At 41.6% G+C, this 21418-nt stretch overlaps 1 protein-coding gene across 14 annotated transcripts in view; it reads left to right on the forward strand.

Annotated features, from left to right (window-relative positions):
• Positions 1–21418, forward strand: part of PALM2AKAP2 (PALM2 and AKAP2 fusion) — a 578232-nt gene that overhangs the window by 416758 nt on the left and 140056 nt on the right. For all 14 annotated transcript variants that reach the window (XM_049896006.1, XM_049896008.1, XM_049896011.1 and 11 more), the window contains one exon: positions 15313–15398. In XM_049896006.1, coding sequence (XP_049751963.1) covers positions 15313–15398 — 86 coding nt within the window. The remainder of the gene's footprint in view (positions 1–15312; positions 15399–21418) is intronic.

Genomic DNA, 21418 nt, shown 5'->3' on the forward strand with positions numbered 1-21418 from the left:
CAGCCAGGGCTTTGGCCTTGTCTCTGGAATCCATCCTGACTGCCTCCTGCTTCGCCATCTTAAGCCACCGGTCTTGCTCTAGTCATCACTGTTTTCTCTGTTTTGCTGATTCTCCTCCACGACCCCACACCCACAGGCTTTGTGAGTTGGCTCCCAACACTCAACACCTAGATGCTCTCAATGATGCTCCTTCCTCAGGCCTCCTTGCACTCTGACTCTGTTAGGACACTCTGGTCCCAAGCCCTGCCTTGAGCCAGATTTTGGTGTTTGTCTTCCACCCCACAACACAACATCTGTGAATCAGAGGCTTTCCTGTTTTATGCCCTGACCCTGTGGTGCTCAGGCCAGCCTGGGCTTCCCACATCCAGGCCCAAAATTCTACTAAAAATCCAGAGCTAGAAACTCCCACGTGGCTAAATTTTTCTTTCATCCATTGTTGTTGTTAGGTGCCGTTGAGTTGGTTTCAACTCATAGTGACCCAATGCACAACAGAACAAAAGAGCACCTGGTCCTGCACCACCTCACAATCGTTGCTATGCTTGAGCCCATTGTTGCAGCCACTGTCTCAATCCATCTCATTGAGGGTCTTCTGTTTTGCTGACCTTCTATTTTTCCAAGCATGTTATCCTCCAGGGACTGATCCCTTCTGATAACATAACATGTCTAAAGTATGTGAGGCACAGTCTCGCCATCCTTACTTCTAAGGAACATTCTGGTTGTTCTTCCTCTAAGATAGATTTGTTCATTCTTTTGGGAGTCCATGGTATATTCAGTGTTCTTCTTCTGTCTTCCTTATTCATTGTTCAGCTTTTGCGTGCATATGAGGCAATTGAAAACACAATGGCTTGGGTCAGGCACACCTTAGTCTTCAAGGAGCCATCTTTGCTTTTCAACACTTTAAAGAGATCTTTTGCAGCTGATTTGCCCAATGCAATGCATCTTTTGATTTCTTGACTGCTGCTTCCAGGGGTGTTGATCATGAATCCAAGTAAAATGAAGTCCTTCAATCTTTTCTCTGTTAATCATGATGTTGCTTTTTGGTCCAGTTGTGAAGATTTTTGTTTTCTTTTATGTTGATGTGTAATCCATACTGAAGACTGTGGTCTTTGATCTTCATCAGTAAGTGCTTCAAGTCCTCTTTGCTTTCAGCAAGCAAGGTTGTGTCATCTGCATACCACAGGTTGTTAATGAGACTTCCTCCAATCCTGATGCCCTGTTCTTCTTCATATAGTCCAGCTTCTTGGATTATTTCCTCAGCATACATTTCCTTGTGACTCCGTAATTTCTATGTAAGACTAATTAAGAACTGTGATCATTCGGGGGGCAGGGAAGAGATGAAGCCATCTCTACTATTTGTGGGAGAAAAAATCAAGTTAGCTGAGTAAAAAAAAGAGAAAAAACCAACCCCACTGTCATCAAGTCAATTCCAACTCCTGGTGACCCCTTAAGACAAAGTAGAACCTCTCCGTAGGGTTTCCAAGGCTATAATCTTTACAGGAGCAGACTGCCATATCATTCTCCCGAGAAGCCACTAGTGGGTTTGAACTGCTGACCTTTTGGCTAGCAGCCGAGTGCTTAACCATTGCACCATCAGGGCTCCTGTTAGCTCAGTACTAAAAAACGAAAAATTATGGTCCCAGCCATGTGAAGACTTTGGAAACATATGTTCAAATCTGGATATATGCTATCTCTCTTGGCAATGCTTTTCTTAGATACAATTTGTTTTATTGCATGTTCCTAGAAGTCAGTTATTAAAAGACAGACCCCTCCAAAAAATGAAGCCAATGTAGTTTCACAAAATAAAGATAATTATAATAATAGTTAGCTGTTATTGAGTGTTTGCTTTGTTCCTAGCCCTGAGCTGAGGAGTTTGCATACATTACCTCATTTAATTCACACCAAAACTCTATGAGTTAAATTCTCTAACTATCCTCACTTTACAGGTAAAGATAACTAAGGCTTAACATGCTTAAGTAACTTGCCACGGCCCTGTGGTTCTTCTACCAGTCGGACAATGAGTTACTAACTAGCTTTGGCCAAGTCATTTTTTCAAATTGATGGTTTAAATTCAATCTTCTTCATAAAAGGATTTAAAGTGGGATTAAATCACAAATTTTCTGAGCCTTCTGTGTGAGAATTAAAGCAGAATGGAATTGTAAACTCAGATGCCAGTAGGGGCCAGGCAGTTAACACTGGTGAGTGTCATCAACCCACAAGTAAGACAATAGGGGGTGGTAGGGACTGACTGAGGCCTATCAGAGGAAGCAAACCTCATGTAAAAAGCTATAATTGTTACTCAGCCTCTGCCAGTTGTTGCCATATAGGGCTGGGAATACTGGGCCCAGTTTTGCCAAATCTTTTTGTTTTTCAAGAGAAACTAGATGTTTGAATGTTCATATAAATTCTCCCGATTTTTAAATGTTGGCACTAAGTCGTTTAAAAACACTAACAACACCTTGCAGACTAAATAAAGCATGTATACAAGCTAGAAAGGTCTCCATTTTATAACCTCTGGGCTGTTGATTACTCTAAGACCCTTCCTGACCTTTCCAGAGGGATCCTTCTTTAAATATTCTCTTCTATATGCTTCTCCTTGACTCCAGTGAGTTTTCTGAATGGGTGGGTGAGCTCACAAGGATCACCTGACACCAACACAGCCCCACAGGGAAAAGACAGGAAGCTCTGGCAGGACGCCCAGAACTCAGGGCAGAAATGTAACATCCTGGCCGCCTACCCAGGGAAGGCCCCAAACAGTAAGGAAAGGGTGAGGAAATAGCGGCCTTGAAATCCGATTGCCCAGAGAGAAAAATCACCTCCCAGGCTGTAAGGTCCCTGAGAGCAGGGACCAGGACTCTTCATCTGGATCTCCCACCCAAGCACAGAGCCTGTCACCCAGCAGAAAAGCCAGGAATGAGGATGAGGTGAAGTGTGATGTGACCACAATTGCATTTCTGAAAGCTACCAATGGTGATAATGTGGGAGACAGATCTGAGTTGGGGGATCTTGGAGGGCTTGAACTGGCACCCTGGCAGTGGAGATTGTCTTAGCTTCCTAGTGCTGCTGTAACACAAATACTACAAGTGGGTGGCTTTAAAGAACAGAAATTTCTTTTCTCACAGTTCTGGAGGCTAAAAGTCCAAATCCGAGTCTCAACCTTATCGATTCCTTCCTTGTCGGTAGCCCCAGGTGTTCCTTGGATCCTTGGCGTTCCTTGGCTTGTAGATGATCCTCACATGGCATCTGTCTGCCCCTTGTCTCTGTGTCTATTCTCATCTTCCTAGCACTCAGAGATGATTAGGTTTAAGACACTCCCTACACTGGTAGGACCTCATCAACATAACAAAAATGCCATTATTTCCCAACAGGATCACATTCACAAGTATGCGGACCAGGAATTCAGCACATATTTTGGGTGGACAAATTCAGTCCATAATATGGATGGATTAGGTGGGAAAGACATTGAAGAGCTCAGTTATAAGTGTTCTCCTCCGTTCTTTCATTCCAGAGACACCCTTCTCACGGCCAAAAGAAGAAAAGTCACGGCACACCAACTGTGTGTTGACCCTCCAAAAAGCCCAGAGACCCTAATACCCCCCTGGCGCCAGCTGCTGTTTTAATTATTAACAGATCAGTGCATTTTCTCTGGACAGAAACTGGATACAAGATAGTGGCTTAGGTTTTTGTGTACTTTTATATCACACTTTTAGGGAATAAATATCAAATATCTTTCCAGCCTAGTAAAATCAGCACGACAAAGTAAGGATAATTAGGGTGTTGTGGAGAATATAACAGGCTCCTCTACTGGACCTGGGAGGAACCCCACTGAATGGTAATATCAGCAAAAGAATTTGAGAGTCAACCATGTTTTAAACTGTTAGTTCTTTATCCTCTGAATAGAGAACCTGTTTGTGAGCTATCCCTTGGGTTTGCTGCAAGTAACACTATGGTTGCCTAAAAAGCCTTTAATATCCAAGGGCTGGTTCATGCCAGCCAAAACAAATCATGTTAAAAATTGGTTTAGGCCTGAAGGGCCTTATAAAACTCATTTGAAACAGTGTACCATGATCCTTTGCTCTCGTTTTCATGAAATTGGGGTCTGCTTTCTCCTTCACATATAGAAGGATACTTAAAATGAACCTTTGAGAGTAGAGCAGATGAAACCTCAGTTTCCCAGTAACACTCTCAGATGCAGTGACAGAGAAAGGCCCCTAAGGGTGCAGTGGCAGCCAGACGAAAATCTGTTGCAGCTTCGTACCCACATATGCACACGTGTGCAGGCAGGCATGGGTGTGTGTGCATGGGTTATGCAGGTGTGTGCATATGCGGTGTGCACGTGTAGACACAAGCATACACATAATACGTAGGTGTCTGTGTATGCATGTGTGTGGGAGGGCGGATACATAAGATCACATGCATGTGGCAGGCAGTTAGGCACGTGCACGTATGTTCTCAATCTCAGGAGGGGTGTTCCTTCTTGCTCTTCTAACCAAGAGCACCACAGTCAGCAGAGGGGATTAAGAACTGCATATTGGCAGTAGTTTGGGGCGTGAGTACTAGAGCTGGAGAGCTCTTGTCCAAATCCCAGATCTTCTCCTTACTTGTGTGTTCTTGGGCAAGTTATTTAATCTCTCTAAACCTCAGTTTGCTTTCTGGAAAATAAGGATAAAAATAGTACCTACTTTATTTGGGGTTTTGACCATTAACGAGGTAATACACATGAAATATAGGGCAATGAAGAGCATATTCATAAGCACTCAAGAAATTATAGCTATTGTTATTACCATTATTGTTTTTGTTGTTCTTTCTTAACTCATGCTTCCAGGGAGAATATCAGATAGAATCAGTAAACTGTTTTCTTTTTTTTAATTTTTATTGTGATAAAATATAACATAAAATTTGCTATTTTAACCGTTTTTAAGTGTATAATTCAATGGCATTAATTATATTCACCATGTGGTGCAGCCCTCACCAGCATCTGTTCTCAAAATATTTCATCACCCCAAACAGAAACTCTACACTTTAAACAATAATTCTCCATCCCCGATCCCCACCCAGTCCCTGGTAACCTCTAATCTACGTTTTGTCTCTGAATTTACCTATTCTTTTTAGATATTTCACACAAGTGAAATCATAGACCATTCATCATTTTGTGTCTGGCTTATTTCACTGAGCATATTGTTTTCAAGGTTAGCCAAACTGTTTTCTAGTCCAGGGGTGCTGCAAGCCTCTTCCTCTTCTCTTCATGGTTGTCTCTCAGATCACCTAAAGTTTTCTCCACGCTCTTTGTAGGATGCCTATACCCAAAGTAGAGCTCAAAAGCACTAGGTACATTTATAGTCCTAATCTGCTTCTTCTTTCAGAGTTCTGCTGCTCAGGTCACCTTGAACAGAACCAGATTTTTCTGGGAGCAGGACCATGTGTTAAAGCTTTTCTTACATGAAAGGAGAAGTGCCCCAATCCCATTTGCCACAGGGAGGTCCTATAAACCTTCAGTAAATGTTTGCTAAGTTGCACTGGATTGGGTTCAGTGCCAGCCGTTGTCTATGTATCTCTCCAGAGGCCCCACTAAAAAACCTTTGTTTGATCTGCACATCGTAAGCTTCAAAAGTCAGCTAGAATGGGAATGGTAGGGAAAAAATTCCCCTCTCAGAATCTTGTTTTTTCCAATGTGTCCTCAAGCTTCCTGTTTCCCTATCTCTAAAAACAAAAGAAATATTAATCTTCTGGGTAATAAAATGTACTGGTTAGTCGAGTCGCTTGGGGTTAGGCTTCTTGGATTAGATTTCGGTTCATCACTCATTAGCTCAGTTGTTTAAGCTTATTTAAGCCTCAGTTTTCTCATCTGTAAGGTGGGGATAATAATTGTACCTGCCTCATCAGGCTGTATGAGGATTAAATGAGATAATACACATAAAGCATATACCTTGACCCATAAAAAAAAAAAACCTTTGTACAATATAGCTGTCATTACTGGTATTACTGCCGCCATTTTGGCTGAGAGAGCCATGGTGTTGAGTCAATATGGGAGCATACTTGGCAAGACACTGGGGTTTCTGTTATCCACCTTTGGTTTCCCTAAATCAGTTCCTCAGATGTACCCAGACAGGTTTCTCTGACTCAGGAAGTATAGGTGGGGGAAGGAGTCCAACAACCTCTGGGTGAGTTTGAAGAAAGTAACTTGTCATCAAAAAGGTGGACCTTTCTCTTTCCTAATGAGCTCCTTGGTGGTGGGGGAGACTGGGGAATTCCCCAGTCACAGTTGCTTCTAGAGGCCCCAGGGTCTGGCCTTACATTTTTCCCAAACCAAACCAAAAAACCAAACCCACTGTGGTGGAGTAGATTTCGATTCATAGCAACCCTATAGAACTAAGTAGAACTGCCCCATAGGGTTTCCATGGAGGAGCTCGTGGATTCAAAGTGCCAATTTTTTGGTTAGCAGCTGTAGCTCTTAACCACTGTGCCACCAGGGCTCACATCTTTCCAAGGAAGGGAAAATTGGGGCTCTGGAACAAGGATGAGCCACCACCTGGAGTGGTTTGGGCTGAGGTGGGGTTATATCCTGCCCTACTCCTCCAACCCCTAGGCAGGGTTTCCCATCCAGCGGAAGCAGGCCCCAACAGCTTATCCTTGGGTGGGGTTTCCCAAAGCCAAGTGTTTAAAGGCAAATCATTGTTCCTAAGTTCCGCTAAGTTTTAATGTTCATTCTGCTGAGAACTCCTCCAAGAGCAAAGTGAGGTTCTTAAAACCCAGGGGGTTATTGGGAACCAAGGCAATTAAAAGGAAGAGAAATACCTCGCCAAGTTTCGATTCCAAGGCTCTCTGTGCAGAGACCTGGGTGAGGAAGGAGAGCTAAGATGCGGTGGGACACGGGCCCTAACCCCATTCTTTTCATTTATGATGAAGCAAAGTGATTTCACAATGGGTCTCCTTTTGGTGTATAAAGGGGGTTGGTATAATTTGTGCCCCAGAAATAACCCTGAGCTATGAAATCAGGCAATCTTGTCTGTTTCAGCCCCAGGTCAGCCAGTAATTTGTGTAACACATTGGTCAAATTCTTTTCCATCTCAGATCTTTAGTTTTCTCACTGAAATGTGGAAGTCTGGGCTCTAGAGTTTGTTGAGGCCCCATGGCTGTGTCTACGTCAATGAACTGATGAGGGTTGAGGCAGAAATGAGGAAGAAAATAATCAGGATGGGTTAGAAGGTTGGAAGCCTTTGGAGGGGTGCCACCAAAGTTCCAGAAAACAAGAAAGGGACACTCCCTAGCTGTCGAGGGCCATGCACTCTATGTTCATTCTCTCCTTAAGCCAGGCTGTGTAGGTCATCATCTGGGATCTTTTTTCCCCAAAATGTTTGTGACTCAACTCTTCTTTAGACCGTCTATTCCACTGCCCAGTGAGGGTGGCCTTGTGAAAAGGGGAGCAGTGTATCTAGGAGAAGGCCACATAGAGGCTGAGGGGCACCCATTGGATGACCCCTTACTCTGATAGAAAAACAGCTTTGGCAGCCTCAAGACCCCTTCCAACTCCAGTTTAATTTAAGAAATATTTCATGAGCCCCCACTATGTGTCATCTGTCACTGTGCTGGCTGAAAGCTTGGGGGGGGGGTAGGGGTGGGGCTGGTGAGCAGGGCAGCCCTGTCCTCAAAGTGCTCAGGGTCTCACCACTCAAACATTCTATGTGTGGTAACTGTATCTCCATGTAGTTCCTATCTCTGGGTTTGCTGTCAAATGTCTAGAGCCACCAGGCCTTACTAAACTAAGCTTAAGCCCCTGATCATTCTAGGACAATGCTAGGTGGGAGGTAGTAATTTATTTGCCTGACTCCAGAGGACAGGGCCACCAACAGTCTGTTTGGCTCTTCAGAGTCTAGCACGATTCAACTCAGAAGTGCGACTGTTTCCAATGCCTTCCATCTTCACTTTTAGCCAGTTGCCGTCAAGTCGATTCTGACTCATGGCGACCCCATATGTGTCAGAGTAGAACTGTTCTGCATAGCATTTTCAATAGCTGATGTTTTGGAAGTAGATTGCCAGGCCTTTCTTCTGAGGTGCCTCTGAGTGGACTCAACCCCTAACCATTCAGTTAGTAGCCTATAGATAACAGTTTGCATGACCCAGGGACTCCACTCTCATCTTTAGTGTCTTCTTTTCTTCTTCAAGCACTTTCTCCCCTAACCCATTCCCCACTCTGATGCTCCTATCCCCCAAACCTGGCTGTTCCAAACCAACACTTTTCCATTAACCAAAATACCCATTGCCGTCGAGTCAATTCCAACTCATAGTGATCCTATAGGACAGAATAAAACTGCCCTATAGGGTGTCCAAGGAGTGGCTGGTGGATCCCAATTGCCAACCTTTTAGTTAGCACCCATAGCTCTTAACTACTGTGCCACCAGAGTTCCTTTCTAATAACAGACACTTAAAAAAAAAAAAAAAAACCCAAACTGGTTGCCATCAAGTCAATTCCAACTCATATCAACCCTATAAGACAGAGTAGAACTGCCCATAGGGTTTCCAAGGATGTGATCCCTATGGAAGCAGACTGCCACATTTTTCTCACATGGAGTGGCCAACCTTTTGGTTAGCAGCCAAGCTCTTAACCACTGCGCCACCAGACACTTAGGGGACACTAATTGTATATCAGACTCAGTCCCTGCCCACAAGGGCTTACAAGTAGTTGATAAGGTCCACTAAAGCAGCCTTAACAATTAAGTGTGTCAAATATACTCGAGGGTACTTCTTTCCCTAATGAGTGTCCCAGTAATTGGGAAAAATGATCAGTTGTGAATTCATAGTGGAGGAAGTGAAGATGTAACTCTGGAGCCATCATGGAGGAACTGGCACCAAAAGGCAAGGCTGAGTCCCAGCATCATCTGTGTATTTAACTTAAATGAATTTGAGCGTATTTTTTCTAGCTAAAATGAGAGAAGAATAAAAATTTTAAAAGCATAGGTGATTTTGCCTGCCATTCCAATCTGCATGTATGTCTCATGTGGCAGAACCTACTGGGTGCTTCTCTGACAGTCAACCTCTTCCCCTTGTTGTTCACACTCTAGGTGGTCAGGTGTGTTGGGAAGACTTTGAGGGAAGACATCTTGGTGGGTGGGAGGGGTCTTTGCAGTGACTTCTTTACTCCTAAAAAAGGCTAAGGGAGGAGAATTTGCCCTTTTCTTGCCTCTTCATGTTTTCATCTTGGGACCACTGAGGAAGGCCAAAAGTATTGGAAAGAGGGCAAATTGAAGCCATGAAGCCATTGAGCCACTGAATTAACTATCTCCGGTGCAAATGGCTAACATGGTTGACTGCCAACCGAAAGGCTGAAGGTTCATTTTCACCCAGAGGTACCTCAGGAGAAAAGCCTGACAATGTACTTCTGAAAAACCAGCCAATAAAAAATCTATGGAGTACAATTCTACTCTGACACGCATGGGGTCACCATGAGTTGAAATCAACTCAAAGACTATTGGTTTGTTTTGTTGGTTCCAAACCACCTTGGGGCTTCTTGTTATGTGAGCTAATGAATTACCTCTTGTTTAAACCTCCATTAAGTAGGCTTTCTATTACCCTGGTGGCAGTGGTTAAGAGCCCAGCTGCTTACCAAAAGGTCAGTAGTTCCAATCCACCAGCCACTCCTTGGAAACCCTATGGAGGAGTTCTACTCTGTCCTATAGGGTCACTATAAGTTGGAATCAACTCGATGGCAATGGGTTTGGTTTGGGTTTTTGGTATTACCTGTAGCCAAAAGCATCCTAAATGATACATCCAAGTGTGAGGGCAGGAAGGGAGTCGTTAATCTGCTGTTCCTGCAGTCACTCCCAGCTCCTTGTATCTCATAGTCTGAGCATCTCAAACCCTAAGAAATTATGGAATTTCAAGATACTTATTTTTTGTAAAACATGATCCTTGATACAAGCCAACATCATCTGGTGCTTAACAGAAGAAACTGAGATCTGTCCCAAGGCTGGAACAAAAAGTGACTATGGTATTATATTATACTGAAGTATGGTATTGTATGGTACTTTATGGGTAATTTAAGTAATTTACAAAGGCAGTTTTGACTATGCAAGATTCTGCCTTTTGACTTTAAACCCTAAACCCTTCATGAGATGCAACTAACCTGGGCAATAAGCACTGGGCACAATGGAAGCAGAGAGTGGCCCTGAAAGAGTAGGAGTTATGGCCATTATAACTGGTTGAGGGGACAAAATTTAAATAGCAAAAAGCAAGACTGATATAGAGACTAGAACACAGCAGGTTTATCCAAAGAATTCTCTACAATGGGAAATTTGAGGTTGATGAGGAAGACAAATCTAAAGGGGCTTGTTCCTCTCTCAAGGCTGGGCTGCAATAATAAGCAACCCCAAGTCTTAGTGCCTTAAAACAGTAAAAGTTTGGTTCTCACTCATATTACATGGCAATCGTGGGTTGGCTGTGTCTCTGTTCTGTGTTACCCCTATACTGGGTCTCAGACTAACAGAAACACCACTATCCAGAACACTGCCAGTCACCATGGTAAAGGGGAAGAGAGTCCTGGAGGATCCTGCGTCAGCAATTAAATTCTCCAGCCCAGAAGTGATAGATGTCACTGCTGCCCGCAGCCCATGGGCCAGAACTAGTCCTATGGTCAGAAAGTGAGATCCTATCATATATGCGGAAGGGGAAAGAACTGGAAGTATCTGGTGAGCAGTGTTTTAATGACCATCATTATCACCCACTTGTTCAACAATATATCTAAAAAGCTACGTGGACAGATGAGCTAGAACTAAGTTCACTCTCTTGCACACAAAGATCCATTCAGACTTGTCTTTCTCTTTCTTATTCTACTTTCGTCTAGAGAAAGCATGGTGACTCCAGGGAGTCTGGGTACAGCCAGCCCCTACCCCTGCAGAGCTATCCTCTCCCTCTGGGCCTTCGGCCCTTTATTTTTATTATTTTTAATACTACCCAGGATCAGAACTAAGATAGTCACCCAGTGTTCTCTGGAACGCCAACATCATTTGCTGTTCTTTCTATCCACCTTAACTGCCTTGCTCTTTTCATTGTTCAGTATTATGTCCGGTATCCCTTTATCAAACACACATCTATTTTGTCTGCAGAGTAACTATACTCAACCCCATGCTACAAGCCCAAATCCCTCTCCCTGCAGATCCTCACAGATGTCCTTGGCCTTTCCAGTCAGGCCCTGAGCTCAGCCTCCTGCATTTTTATTGCGCTGCCCTATGGGCGCTCACACTCACTGTTTTCAACAGAAATCAATGGCAAAGAGAGGAACCATGTAAGTCAGCAAATGTACCCTTTGAATGGAGACTAGAGATGTTGGCACTAGGGAACTGGAAGCTTGGGCTCATGGGTTTATTCACATGACTGTGCAGCTAGGTAAGAAGATACATAAAAAGCAATAAAAAATTTCATGGTGGTTGATTTTACTTATTCCTGAAAGATCTTTATGAAACTGTCCCTGGTGGAGTATTTATAAGCTTACTTCAGCTGCAAGTAGACAAGTCTCAATTTCATCAACTGCAAATGCAAGCTCATTCCCTGTTGGGAGAGATGTGTTCTTTTTTTTTTTTTCCTGAAGGTGTTATCCAGTCTTTTAAAAATGGAATAAGAACAGTAGTCGTATTGCTAAGGATTGTAAGAATAATGTAAAATATGGCTTATCTCCTCGAAAAGGTTATAAATAAGAATTTGAGCAAAGGGAGAAGGGGGATATAAGAGAAAAATAGTTGTTTGAAAATACAGTATAAAGAAAGATAGTATGTTGTCTTAGCTATCCAGGGCTGCTATGACAGAAATACCACAAGTGGATGGCTTTAACAAAGGGAAATTTATTTTCTCACAGTCTGGTAGGCTACAAGTCCAAATGCCAGGCATCAGCTCCAGGGGAAGGCTCTCTCTGTTGGCTCTGCAGGAAGATCCTTGTTATCAGTCTTCCCCTGGTCTAAGAGCTTCTCAAGCATAGGGACCCCGGGTCCAAAGGACGCGCTCTGCTCCCCGTGCTGCTTTCTTGATGATATGAGGTTCCCAACTCTCCGCTCACTTCCCTTTCCTTTTATCTCTAGTAAGATAGAAAGTGATGCAGGCCACACCCCCAGGAAACTCCCTTTACATCGGATCAGGGATGTGACCTGAGTAAGGGTGTTATATCCCACCCTAATTCTCTTTAACATAATCTAATCTTGACTTATTAACCACAGGCACAGATTAGGATTTACAACACATAGGAAAATCACATCACATGATAAAATGGTAGACAATCACACAATACTGGGAATTATGGCCTAGACGAATTGATACATATTCTGGGGGGACACAATTCAATCCATGACGTATGTGATATGTGTATATACATATACTGTTATCAAAGTTAATACATCAGATTCCTAGTGTAGATTCTTCCCCTGAAAACAAAGCAGGTTGTGCTTATATAATTCATAATAGAATACATTAGTCTGGAATGTTTATCTTTTACAATTATACATCTAAGTTATTTACATTTATGTGCCGTAGTTATAAATCATGGATCTGAGATCAGTGGAAATTCTTATAAGGAATATTGAACATGAAAGCAAATGTTAAAAGCCTTTGGTAAAATTCTAGAGCTGCAAGCATCTCAAGTGTGTAAGCATTTTAAGGTATCCCCCGTCTACTGACGGTGTGAGGAAATGGAAAGCATCCTCCTATAAAGAAGTGTCAATCATCTTATATCTCCAAATCCGCAAAATTACAGGGTCTCCTGCTCTTTGATATTTAAACATAATTGGCCTACAGCCCTACCGTGTATAGTGACGGGGGGTGGGGTGGGGGAGGAATCTTATATCCTCCCCAATATCCTTATCACCACGTCCTCCTCAGACTCCATGATCCCAGGGAGCTCCCATTTACACATGGCCACTCTTTTCTTTCCACCCTGAGGTCCAAAAGTGGGACTCATTGAGTTTCCATCAAACAACACCAACACAAGACAGTAGTGTGAACAGATCTCCACTGAAAGCATGAGAGTAAGGGGAGAATAACATCTTGACACAGCATAATAATTTAAATATAACTTTTAAACATCATTGTCCGTAAGAGTCCTTTTATGGTCCACTGGGAATTTCTTACTACCAATTCTTGTCCTGCCTTCTTTCAAGTTCTCAGAGCAGACGTGCAAGAGGCAAGTTTACCACACAGGCCTATTTCAAACCTTTGCTTGCATTATATTCACTAACATCCCATTGACCAAAGCAAACATCAGTGGGATAGGGAAGAAAACTTTGCCCACAGTGGGAGAGGAGAGGAATGAATATTTGCTGAGCAATAATTCGAACTATTACATAAACTTAATTTCATATGATTGTCTGTGATACCCGGAAGCCCTGGTGGCGTAGTGGTTAAAGTGCTACGGCTGCTAACCAAAGGGTCGGCAGTTCGAATCTGCCAGGCGCTCCTTGGAAACTCTATGGGGCAGTTCTACTTTGACCTATAGGGCCGCTATGAGTCAGAATCGACTCGACGGCACTGGGTTTGGTTTGGATTTGAGTCTGTGATACCCAATATCTGTGGACCTCAGCCAGGTTCCCTCTGCTTAAAACTTGAGTCTATTAAATGCAAGCATGTCTCTCTCAGATGTATGCATTTAAGACAAAGCTGACTACCTCTGGGCAGCAGTTTCTTGAGAAGAAATTGCAGGGCAAGTCAACAAACTTCTGTGACCTGGTAGTTTCTGATATCTAGTTAAAGAGACAACTGTTTGTACTTTGTAATGAGTAACCCATTACATGTATATCCTGTAAAATGAGGCTGTTGAGGATTCAGAATGTAAAATAAAAAAGCACAACCAATGCTAGCGTATTAAAAATAAATTGTTCTGGTGTCAGTTTATTTAAAGTGTCATGTAATTACAAATAACTGTTAATCTTTTGCCAGTTGGTTGTCCAGTTGATCCTTACTAGAAATGCCAGAACATAACAGTCTTTCTTGTACATGTCTCTGGCTCCTTGATTTAGTACAGAGTTGTCAGGGTATGGCTTATGGACCAAATCTTGCTCACTCCCTGTCTCTATAAATAAAGTTTTATTGGAACCCAGCCATGCCCATATGTTTACATGTTGTCTGTGGCTGCTTTCACTCTGCAGTAGCAGAGCTGAAGAGTTGTGACAGAGATGGCATGACCCAGAAAGCCTAAAATATTGGCTATCTGGGCCTTTACAGAAAAAGTTTGCCAACCCCTGATTTAACATAATGCTAGCCAGTTGAAATTTTAGCACTTGGGTTACTCACACAGGTCTGAGATAAATACTGTCTTTGAGCTATTCTTAGGGAATATTATTTGTTAAGGAAATTGATAATGCAAACAAAAAAGATACATAATTTTAACCTGTTTAAGAAAACAATCTTTTTAATACTTTAGATTGCAAGGACTCATTTCTAAAAGAGCAGTTATAGCAATTATAACGTTTGTTATCTATTTGTTGAAGTAGACCCTGAGAAATTCTATTACTTTCTTAGCCTTTAAGGATATGACTTTAATTATAATAAATCTGTCTTTATTGTCATTACTTCAGACTTTCTACTAATAACAGACAATTCCACCTCCATTCATACACATACCTGCATCTGAATTAGGGTAGTTTCACTTTGCTGTGTTCATAGGTAATACAAAACACTAGCCCCTGTTCTCTTCTTTGAAGTTGGAGAGAGGAAAACCTTATATCTTGCCCAATGTCCACTCTTGGAGACACTCTGACAGCTTAAGAAAGAAGGAACACCAATCTTTTTTAATGCTTAGAAAGAAACCAGTAGCATACGTAGATGTTAAAAAGTGATAGTAAGCTCCTAGTTATTTCCACTAGTGTTGGGAAGTCAAGGTGTGGAATCTGGGAGAGCGAATAATTTAGGAGTCATTTCCATTGGGTGTTGAATTAGATTTGAATGTATGTAAATTTCTGTGTTCTGGGAATTTACTTTAAGCCCCAAACAAGACCTCACTACGAAGCCTGGATTCTGGAGGAGTTCCTCCCAACCTCTTCATCACTCTGGGTGGAATAATCAAACCAAACCCATTGCCATAGAGTCGATTCTGACTCATAGATACAGGACTTATATGATTGACTCCACACTTGGACATTAAAAACAGAGGAGTGCTAACTGACCCGACTTCTGAAAGGAAGCTTTCCCAGTAGCTCCCGAGTAGGTAAGGGGCTGTGGGTCATCATAGCTTTCCTTCAAAACTCACATGAGATTGGAATCCGTAAAAATGAGTTACGTGTCCAACCATGTCAGCTGATTGCACTTGGCTCAAAATTGCAATGATTTTCTTTTGTTCCCCAGGAGTCGGGCGGGAGAGTGTGCTGCTAAAGGGAGATGAGACGGCCTTGGATGCCACAGAAACATCCAGCCCAGACATGGCTATCAAGGTAAGGGACCTCTCTCTAGCTTGATTTTCACTGTGGATCTCTAGAGTAAAGTGAGCTTTTGGCTGGCTTATCTGAGGGCAAAATGAGCACTGCCACACTATCCTGCTGGTGTCTTTGTCTATTCACTGAAGTCTTGGTAAGCCAACCAGACATAAGATCTTGAAATTTGGGATCTGGGTTAGGAAATAGCTTGAAAGCCAGAATCCAAGACTGATGGTTTCCAATGGAGCTGTTGTAGGATCTTCAGTTAATATCTATAGGTAGGCTGTTTGCAAGTGGTAACAGTGAAGCAAATCTGAAAATTCTGAGCTGGAAATCAGGCCCCGCTGTGCATTGTGCAGAAAGGTCAGAAAGGCATAAAGTAGCTTTGATCTTGACTCAAGATTTCCACTGATGTCAGCAGGAAGGCAGCACATGGCCCACTCCAGCTGGAATGCTAATAGCCATAGATTTACAAAATGAGTCATCTGGAAATCAACCTAATTATCACTGTTCAAATTAAATGCATGAAATTGTAATCATTGTCTAGATTAAGGAATCTGTAGCAAGTTATCAGAGACTCAACCACTTCCCCTCTATTACTGGATTAGACACAATGGAACTGTCCTTTCTTGGAATTCTGTTTATGTTTCAGTTAATAAAGGCTGGTAGTGGGAGCTTTCTAACATTGTTGCTTGAATAATTAGAATTTAAGCGTATGCTACTAATTCATGTAAGTGAAGTTTTCTTTGAAAAACAAAGAATAATGCCCCTTTTGGAAGCCCTGGTGGTGCAGTGATTAGCTCGCCTGCTAACCAAAAGCTTGGCAGTTTGAATCTACCAGCCACTCCTTGGAAACCTTATGGGGCAGTTCTACTCTGTCCTATAAGGTCATGATGAGTCAAAATCGACTGGACCACACAGATTTTTTTGTTTTTGTTTAATGTCCCTTTTTATATTGAGATATAACTGGAGATATTTCAAGCCTGGATTTGCTGAGGTTGTATAAAAGAGTATATGGGATGAATTTTTTCAAGTTTTTCTTTATAACGCAAAACCTCAACTTATGTCATCTATGTTAGAAATGTTAGAGAAAGCAAGTAAAATGTTACCACAGTGAAATTAAATGAAAGACTGAATAGTAGCCTGATTGGTCAAAAGTCAACTAATCTAAATAATAACTATCCAGTGTGGAAATCTCATTGGTTTATGATTATTCTTAGCAGAATTTGCAAAACATTAATATAAATTGCAATTATCTATTGGTGTTTGGTCAGCTATTACTGCAAAGACTGAAAAGTTTGAGTCTGTGACCACATTGGACAGGAAAGGAAGGATGCTCAAAGTAAAAGTTGATTGATTTAGTTTTGCTATTTTGGGAACAAGTTTCTGAGTATAGCTGTAGCTATAATGCAGACAGACATTGAAATAATCAGAAAGACTGACACTTGTTAATAAAAAGCAAGTGGCATATTCCAACAGAAGTAAAGCTTGTTCAAGACCCATTTAAAAGATTGTTACTTATCCAGTACTCATCCATGGTACCAGGATCTTGACTGAAGTTGTCATTTGGTTCCATCCAGTTTAAATGTCATTCTCAATCTTTCTCTTCTCTTTTCTTTTGAATAATACGTGGATTTTTTTTTTATATAAGAACAGAAAGATTTTTAGTTCACAATAACTGAGCCCAATCTGAGGAATAAATCCCATATGCTTTCATAAATAATTAATCAAAATAGAAATATGTTTAACAACACCAGTAAATCTACAAACATTATAGAGTGGTAGTACCCCTGTTAATGCCAGTCCCTTCTCACTAAGGAATTTGTGAAACCTTAAGGTAAGTGTGACTAAAGGTAAATGCTTCTGTTTAGATTTTCTTCTTTAGGTTCCGCAATTAAATAGCAATCACTGATTTTTTTCCCCCTTGGATATTGTCTTAGGTACTGTATGTATCTGTCTTCATATGGTGTCTTTTCCCTGTTTGTGTCTCAGTGTCTATTCTGCTCTTTCTATAACTCAGAAGTGATTAGGTTTAGGACCCACCACTCTGATATGATCTCATTAACATAACAAAAGAAAAGCCCTATTTTCAAACAGGATCACATCCACAGGTTCTGGGGTTAGGATTTCAACACACATTTTGGGGATACAATTTAATCCATAACAGATATCATGCTGTTTCCCACCCTACAGTGCTTTGCTTCTGTTATATCCTTGTATCCAAGTTAAAATATTGTTCTTTCTCTCTGTTTATAAGTGCCTAACATTCATTAATTAACTACAGACTCCTTAGCATATATTTATGTATCGGTAGCTATTTCTGTTTCTAATAGTTACTTCACATTTTTTTTTAATAATATTTTATTGTGTTTTCAGTGAAAGTTTACACAGCAATTTAGGCTCCTATTTAACAATTTTGACACAATTTGTTCAGTGACGTTGATTACATGTTACAGAGTGTGTCAACTTTCTCATTATTTCCATTCTGTTTACTTCACATATTCTTGCAATAGTGGTTATTCCTGCCTTTTTTCCCTGGGAATGGCCTCACCCTCTCTCCCCTCCAGGAATGGATTACCTAACAAGCAAGGTATGCAAGGGCTTACTTCTGCTTACTTACTAATCTGTAGTGCACAATTTCACCTGTTTTTCACCACATCAAAGATCAAAGATGTGGTGAAACCCATGTGAAATTGTACACTACAGATTACTAAGTAAACATAAATAAGCCCATGCATACCTTGATAATCCAAGCCCGTAGGTACCTTGCTTACCGGTTAATCTGCCCCTGCTCCTCTCTGAGATATTGTGAGGGAAAGGGATATATGGTAGCCAGAAACTCAGACGATGGCTGCCTCCCTATACCTTTATTCTGTTTAAACATTAATTACAATAAAACTTGATTTAAGAAGGGGAGAGTGTTGACACATTGCAGGGTTGGCAACCAATGTCACAAAACAATTTGTGTATTAACTGTTTAATGAGCAACTAATTTGTTCTGTAAACTTTCACCTAAAGCAGAATAAAATGAAAACTTGATTTATTGACACTTCCCAGAGGGAAACTCAGCAGAAATCACTAAAAAATTTCATTTCCTGCGTGTTATAGAGCTCTTTTTGTGATAGCTGTATCTTAGTGCTTAGAAACTTTCTTCCTGAAAAACATACAAAAATTTTTGCAACTTAATTGTCTGAATGTGTTTTTGTCTACTATATCTAGCCTTTTAATACCATGTTTTATTTAGAAGTGATAAAGCCATGCTTCTTAAAATATACGTGACTCAGATGAGTAAATTCACTCATAAACAAACTTCTGTCATTCTGAAGAACATTGAACTAAGAGCATTTATGTTAAAAACATCTTCCAAATATGGTGATGTAGGTAGGAACATCATATGGGCCTGCTCCACAGTTTTAAATTACTCATATTCTACCAAGAATTGTACCTGAATGCTAATGCTATAGAGGCTCATATACCATTGCTATACAAACCCATCACTTTTTAAAAAGTCTTCCTGTGCACACCTTTTGCAAATTGTTTTTATCTGTTCTTGTTTTAAGACTACCACTAACTTTTCAGCATGTTACATCACCACCACTAGAAGGGAAGGGTAGTCATATGCCAGGATATCATGTTATATCTTATTCTGCTTTGCTACTGGTCTAAACATTGATTTAAAAATGGTATGGATCAATATTCTTTGATATTTGCCTGACCAGGAGAATCACCTGCAGCAATGTAAAAAACAGCAACAACAAAAAATACAGGTTCCCAGGCTGTTTCTTTCAAAATTCAGACTCAGAGGATCTGGGCAAGGGTCTGAGAATTAGCATCGTTCTCAAGTGCTCCAGGTGATTTTTATGGTCAGATTTGGAGATGTTGTCTTGGCACATCACTGCAGCAGGATCTGCCGTTGCCACAGGAGCCCAACCACTACTCTTGGCTCTCAGCTTGTCCTAGATGGTCTGGGGACTTCTGTGCTCAAAACCCTTTGATTACTTCCCTTTTGCACAGGAACTAAGGCTCAGACTTCTGACATTCAAGGCTTCCTCACTCTACTAACTCCAATTTCTTTTCTAGCCTTATCACCCACTGTGTCTCTTTCTGTACCCATTCTTGCCTACTCCATCCAGCTTCTTTGTAGCCAGAGTGATCTTGTAAAAAGGCCGATCTGGTATTGTCCCTCTGCTTAAAGGCCTGCAGGGCCTTCTCATTGTTCTTAGAACAAAGACCAAACTCCTGCAGGTGCTGTGCTTCTTTATACCCCCTGGCTTCCTTGAGCTCCCTCCTCCCACTTTCTTCCCCTCCTAGCCTGGTTAACTCCTCTTTATATTCCAGTCTCTGGCTCAAATATAACCCCCTTAAACAGCACTTTTCAATTGGTACCATTCGTTACATGCTATCACAGAACCTAGTACTTCTTCATAGCCACAGTCACATAAATAGCCATGGACATCAATATATAATACCCAGTTCCCTTGCTATAGAAAAGACCTCTTTTAATTGTTAAAAAGCAAAGATGTCACCTTGAGGACTAAGGTGCACGTGACTCAAGCCATGGTATTTTCAGTCACCTCATATGCATGTGAAATTGGACAATGAATAAGGGAGATTGAAGGAGAATTGATGCATTTGAATTTATGGTGCTGGCAAAGAGTATTGATCAAGATTGCCAGAAGAATGAACAAATCTGTCTTAGAAGAAGTATAGCCAGGGTGCTTCTTAGAAACCAGAATGGTGAGACTTCATCTCAAGTGCTTTGGACAGGTTATCAGGAGGGACCAGTCCCTGGAGAAGGACATCATGCTTGGTAAAGCAGTGGGTCAGTAAAAAAGAGGAAGACCTTCAACAAGATGGATTGCAGTGGCTATAACAATGGGGTCAAACATGGCAACAATTGTGATGGCACAGGACTGAGCAGTGTCTAGCTCCACTCACTTAGTACAATGTTTTTGAAGTTCATCCATGTTACACCCTCTATCAATATGTAATTGCTTTTTATTGCTGAGTAGTATTCCACTGTATGGATATAGCATGGTGTTTTATTTTGTTTTTTAATCCATTCACAAATTGATGGCCATTTGAGCTATTACCTCTTTTTGGCCTTTATGAATAAGATGCCATAAACATCTGTATGCAAGTCTCCGTGTGGACATATGTTTTCAATTCTCTTGGGCAGGTATAACTAGGAGTGGAGTTGCTGTATCATTTGTCACTCTATGTCTGACTTTTTGAGGGACTGCCAAACTGTCTTCCACAGCCAGCAGCTACACCATTTTCCATTCACACCAGCAGTGGATGAGGGTTCCAATTTCTCCACATCTTCAGTAACACTTATTATTTGTCTTTTGATTCTAACTGTCTTCAAAAAACAAAAAACCAAGCCCACGGCCATGGAGTTGACTTTGACTCAGAGCTACCCTATAGGACAGAGTAGAACTGCCCCACAGGGTTTCCAGGCTGTAAATATTTAGGGAAGCAGACTGCCACACTTTCTCCCGCGGAGCGGCCGGTGGATTCAAACCACAGACCTTATGGTCAGCATGAGCACTTAACCGCTGTGCCCCTCTAACCATCTTGGTGAATATGAAATGGCATGGCACTGTGGTTTTGATTTGCATTTCCCTGAAGGCTAATGATGCTGAGCATTTTTTGATGTGCTTATTGGCCATTCATATGCAGTTATATAGGGTCGCTATGAGTCGGAATCGACTCGACGGCACAGGGTTTCAGGGGTTTATGCAGTTAATATCTTAATGGCTTTATTTCCTTTGTCTGCTTCAGGGTGGGTTCCATAGTTTTTCAACATTAAATTTTCCACCACGCAGAGCTCCCTCTCATTGCAGATACTCAGTCAGAGCTTCTGAGCGAAGAAACCTCTTTTTGACTGTTGGGGGCACTCACTCCACTCTCTTTTAGACTGAGTTGCGGCCTTCACCACCACTGCCCTCCTGGCGGATGGGGTGGTCTCATCAATCTTTTTTCTTTTCTTTGTCTCTTTTCTGTCTGGTTATTTTCTCCCTCTCATCTCAGTGTAT

Source organism: Elephas maximus, chromosome 9, assembly GCF_024166365.1.
Source record: "Elephas maximus indicus isolate mEleMax1 chromosome 9, mEleMax1 primary haplotype, whole genome shotgun sequence".
NCBI classification, from domain to species: Eukaryota; Metazoa; Chordata; class Mammalia; order Proboscidea; family Elephantidae; genus Elephas; species Elephas maximus.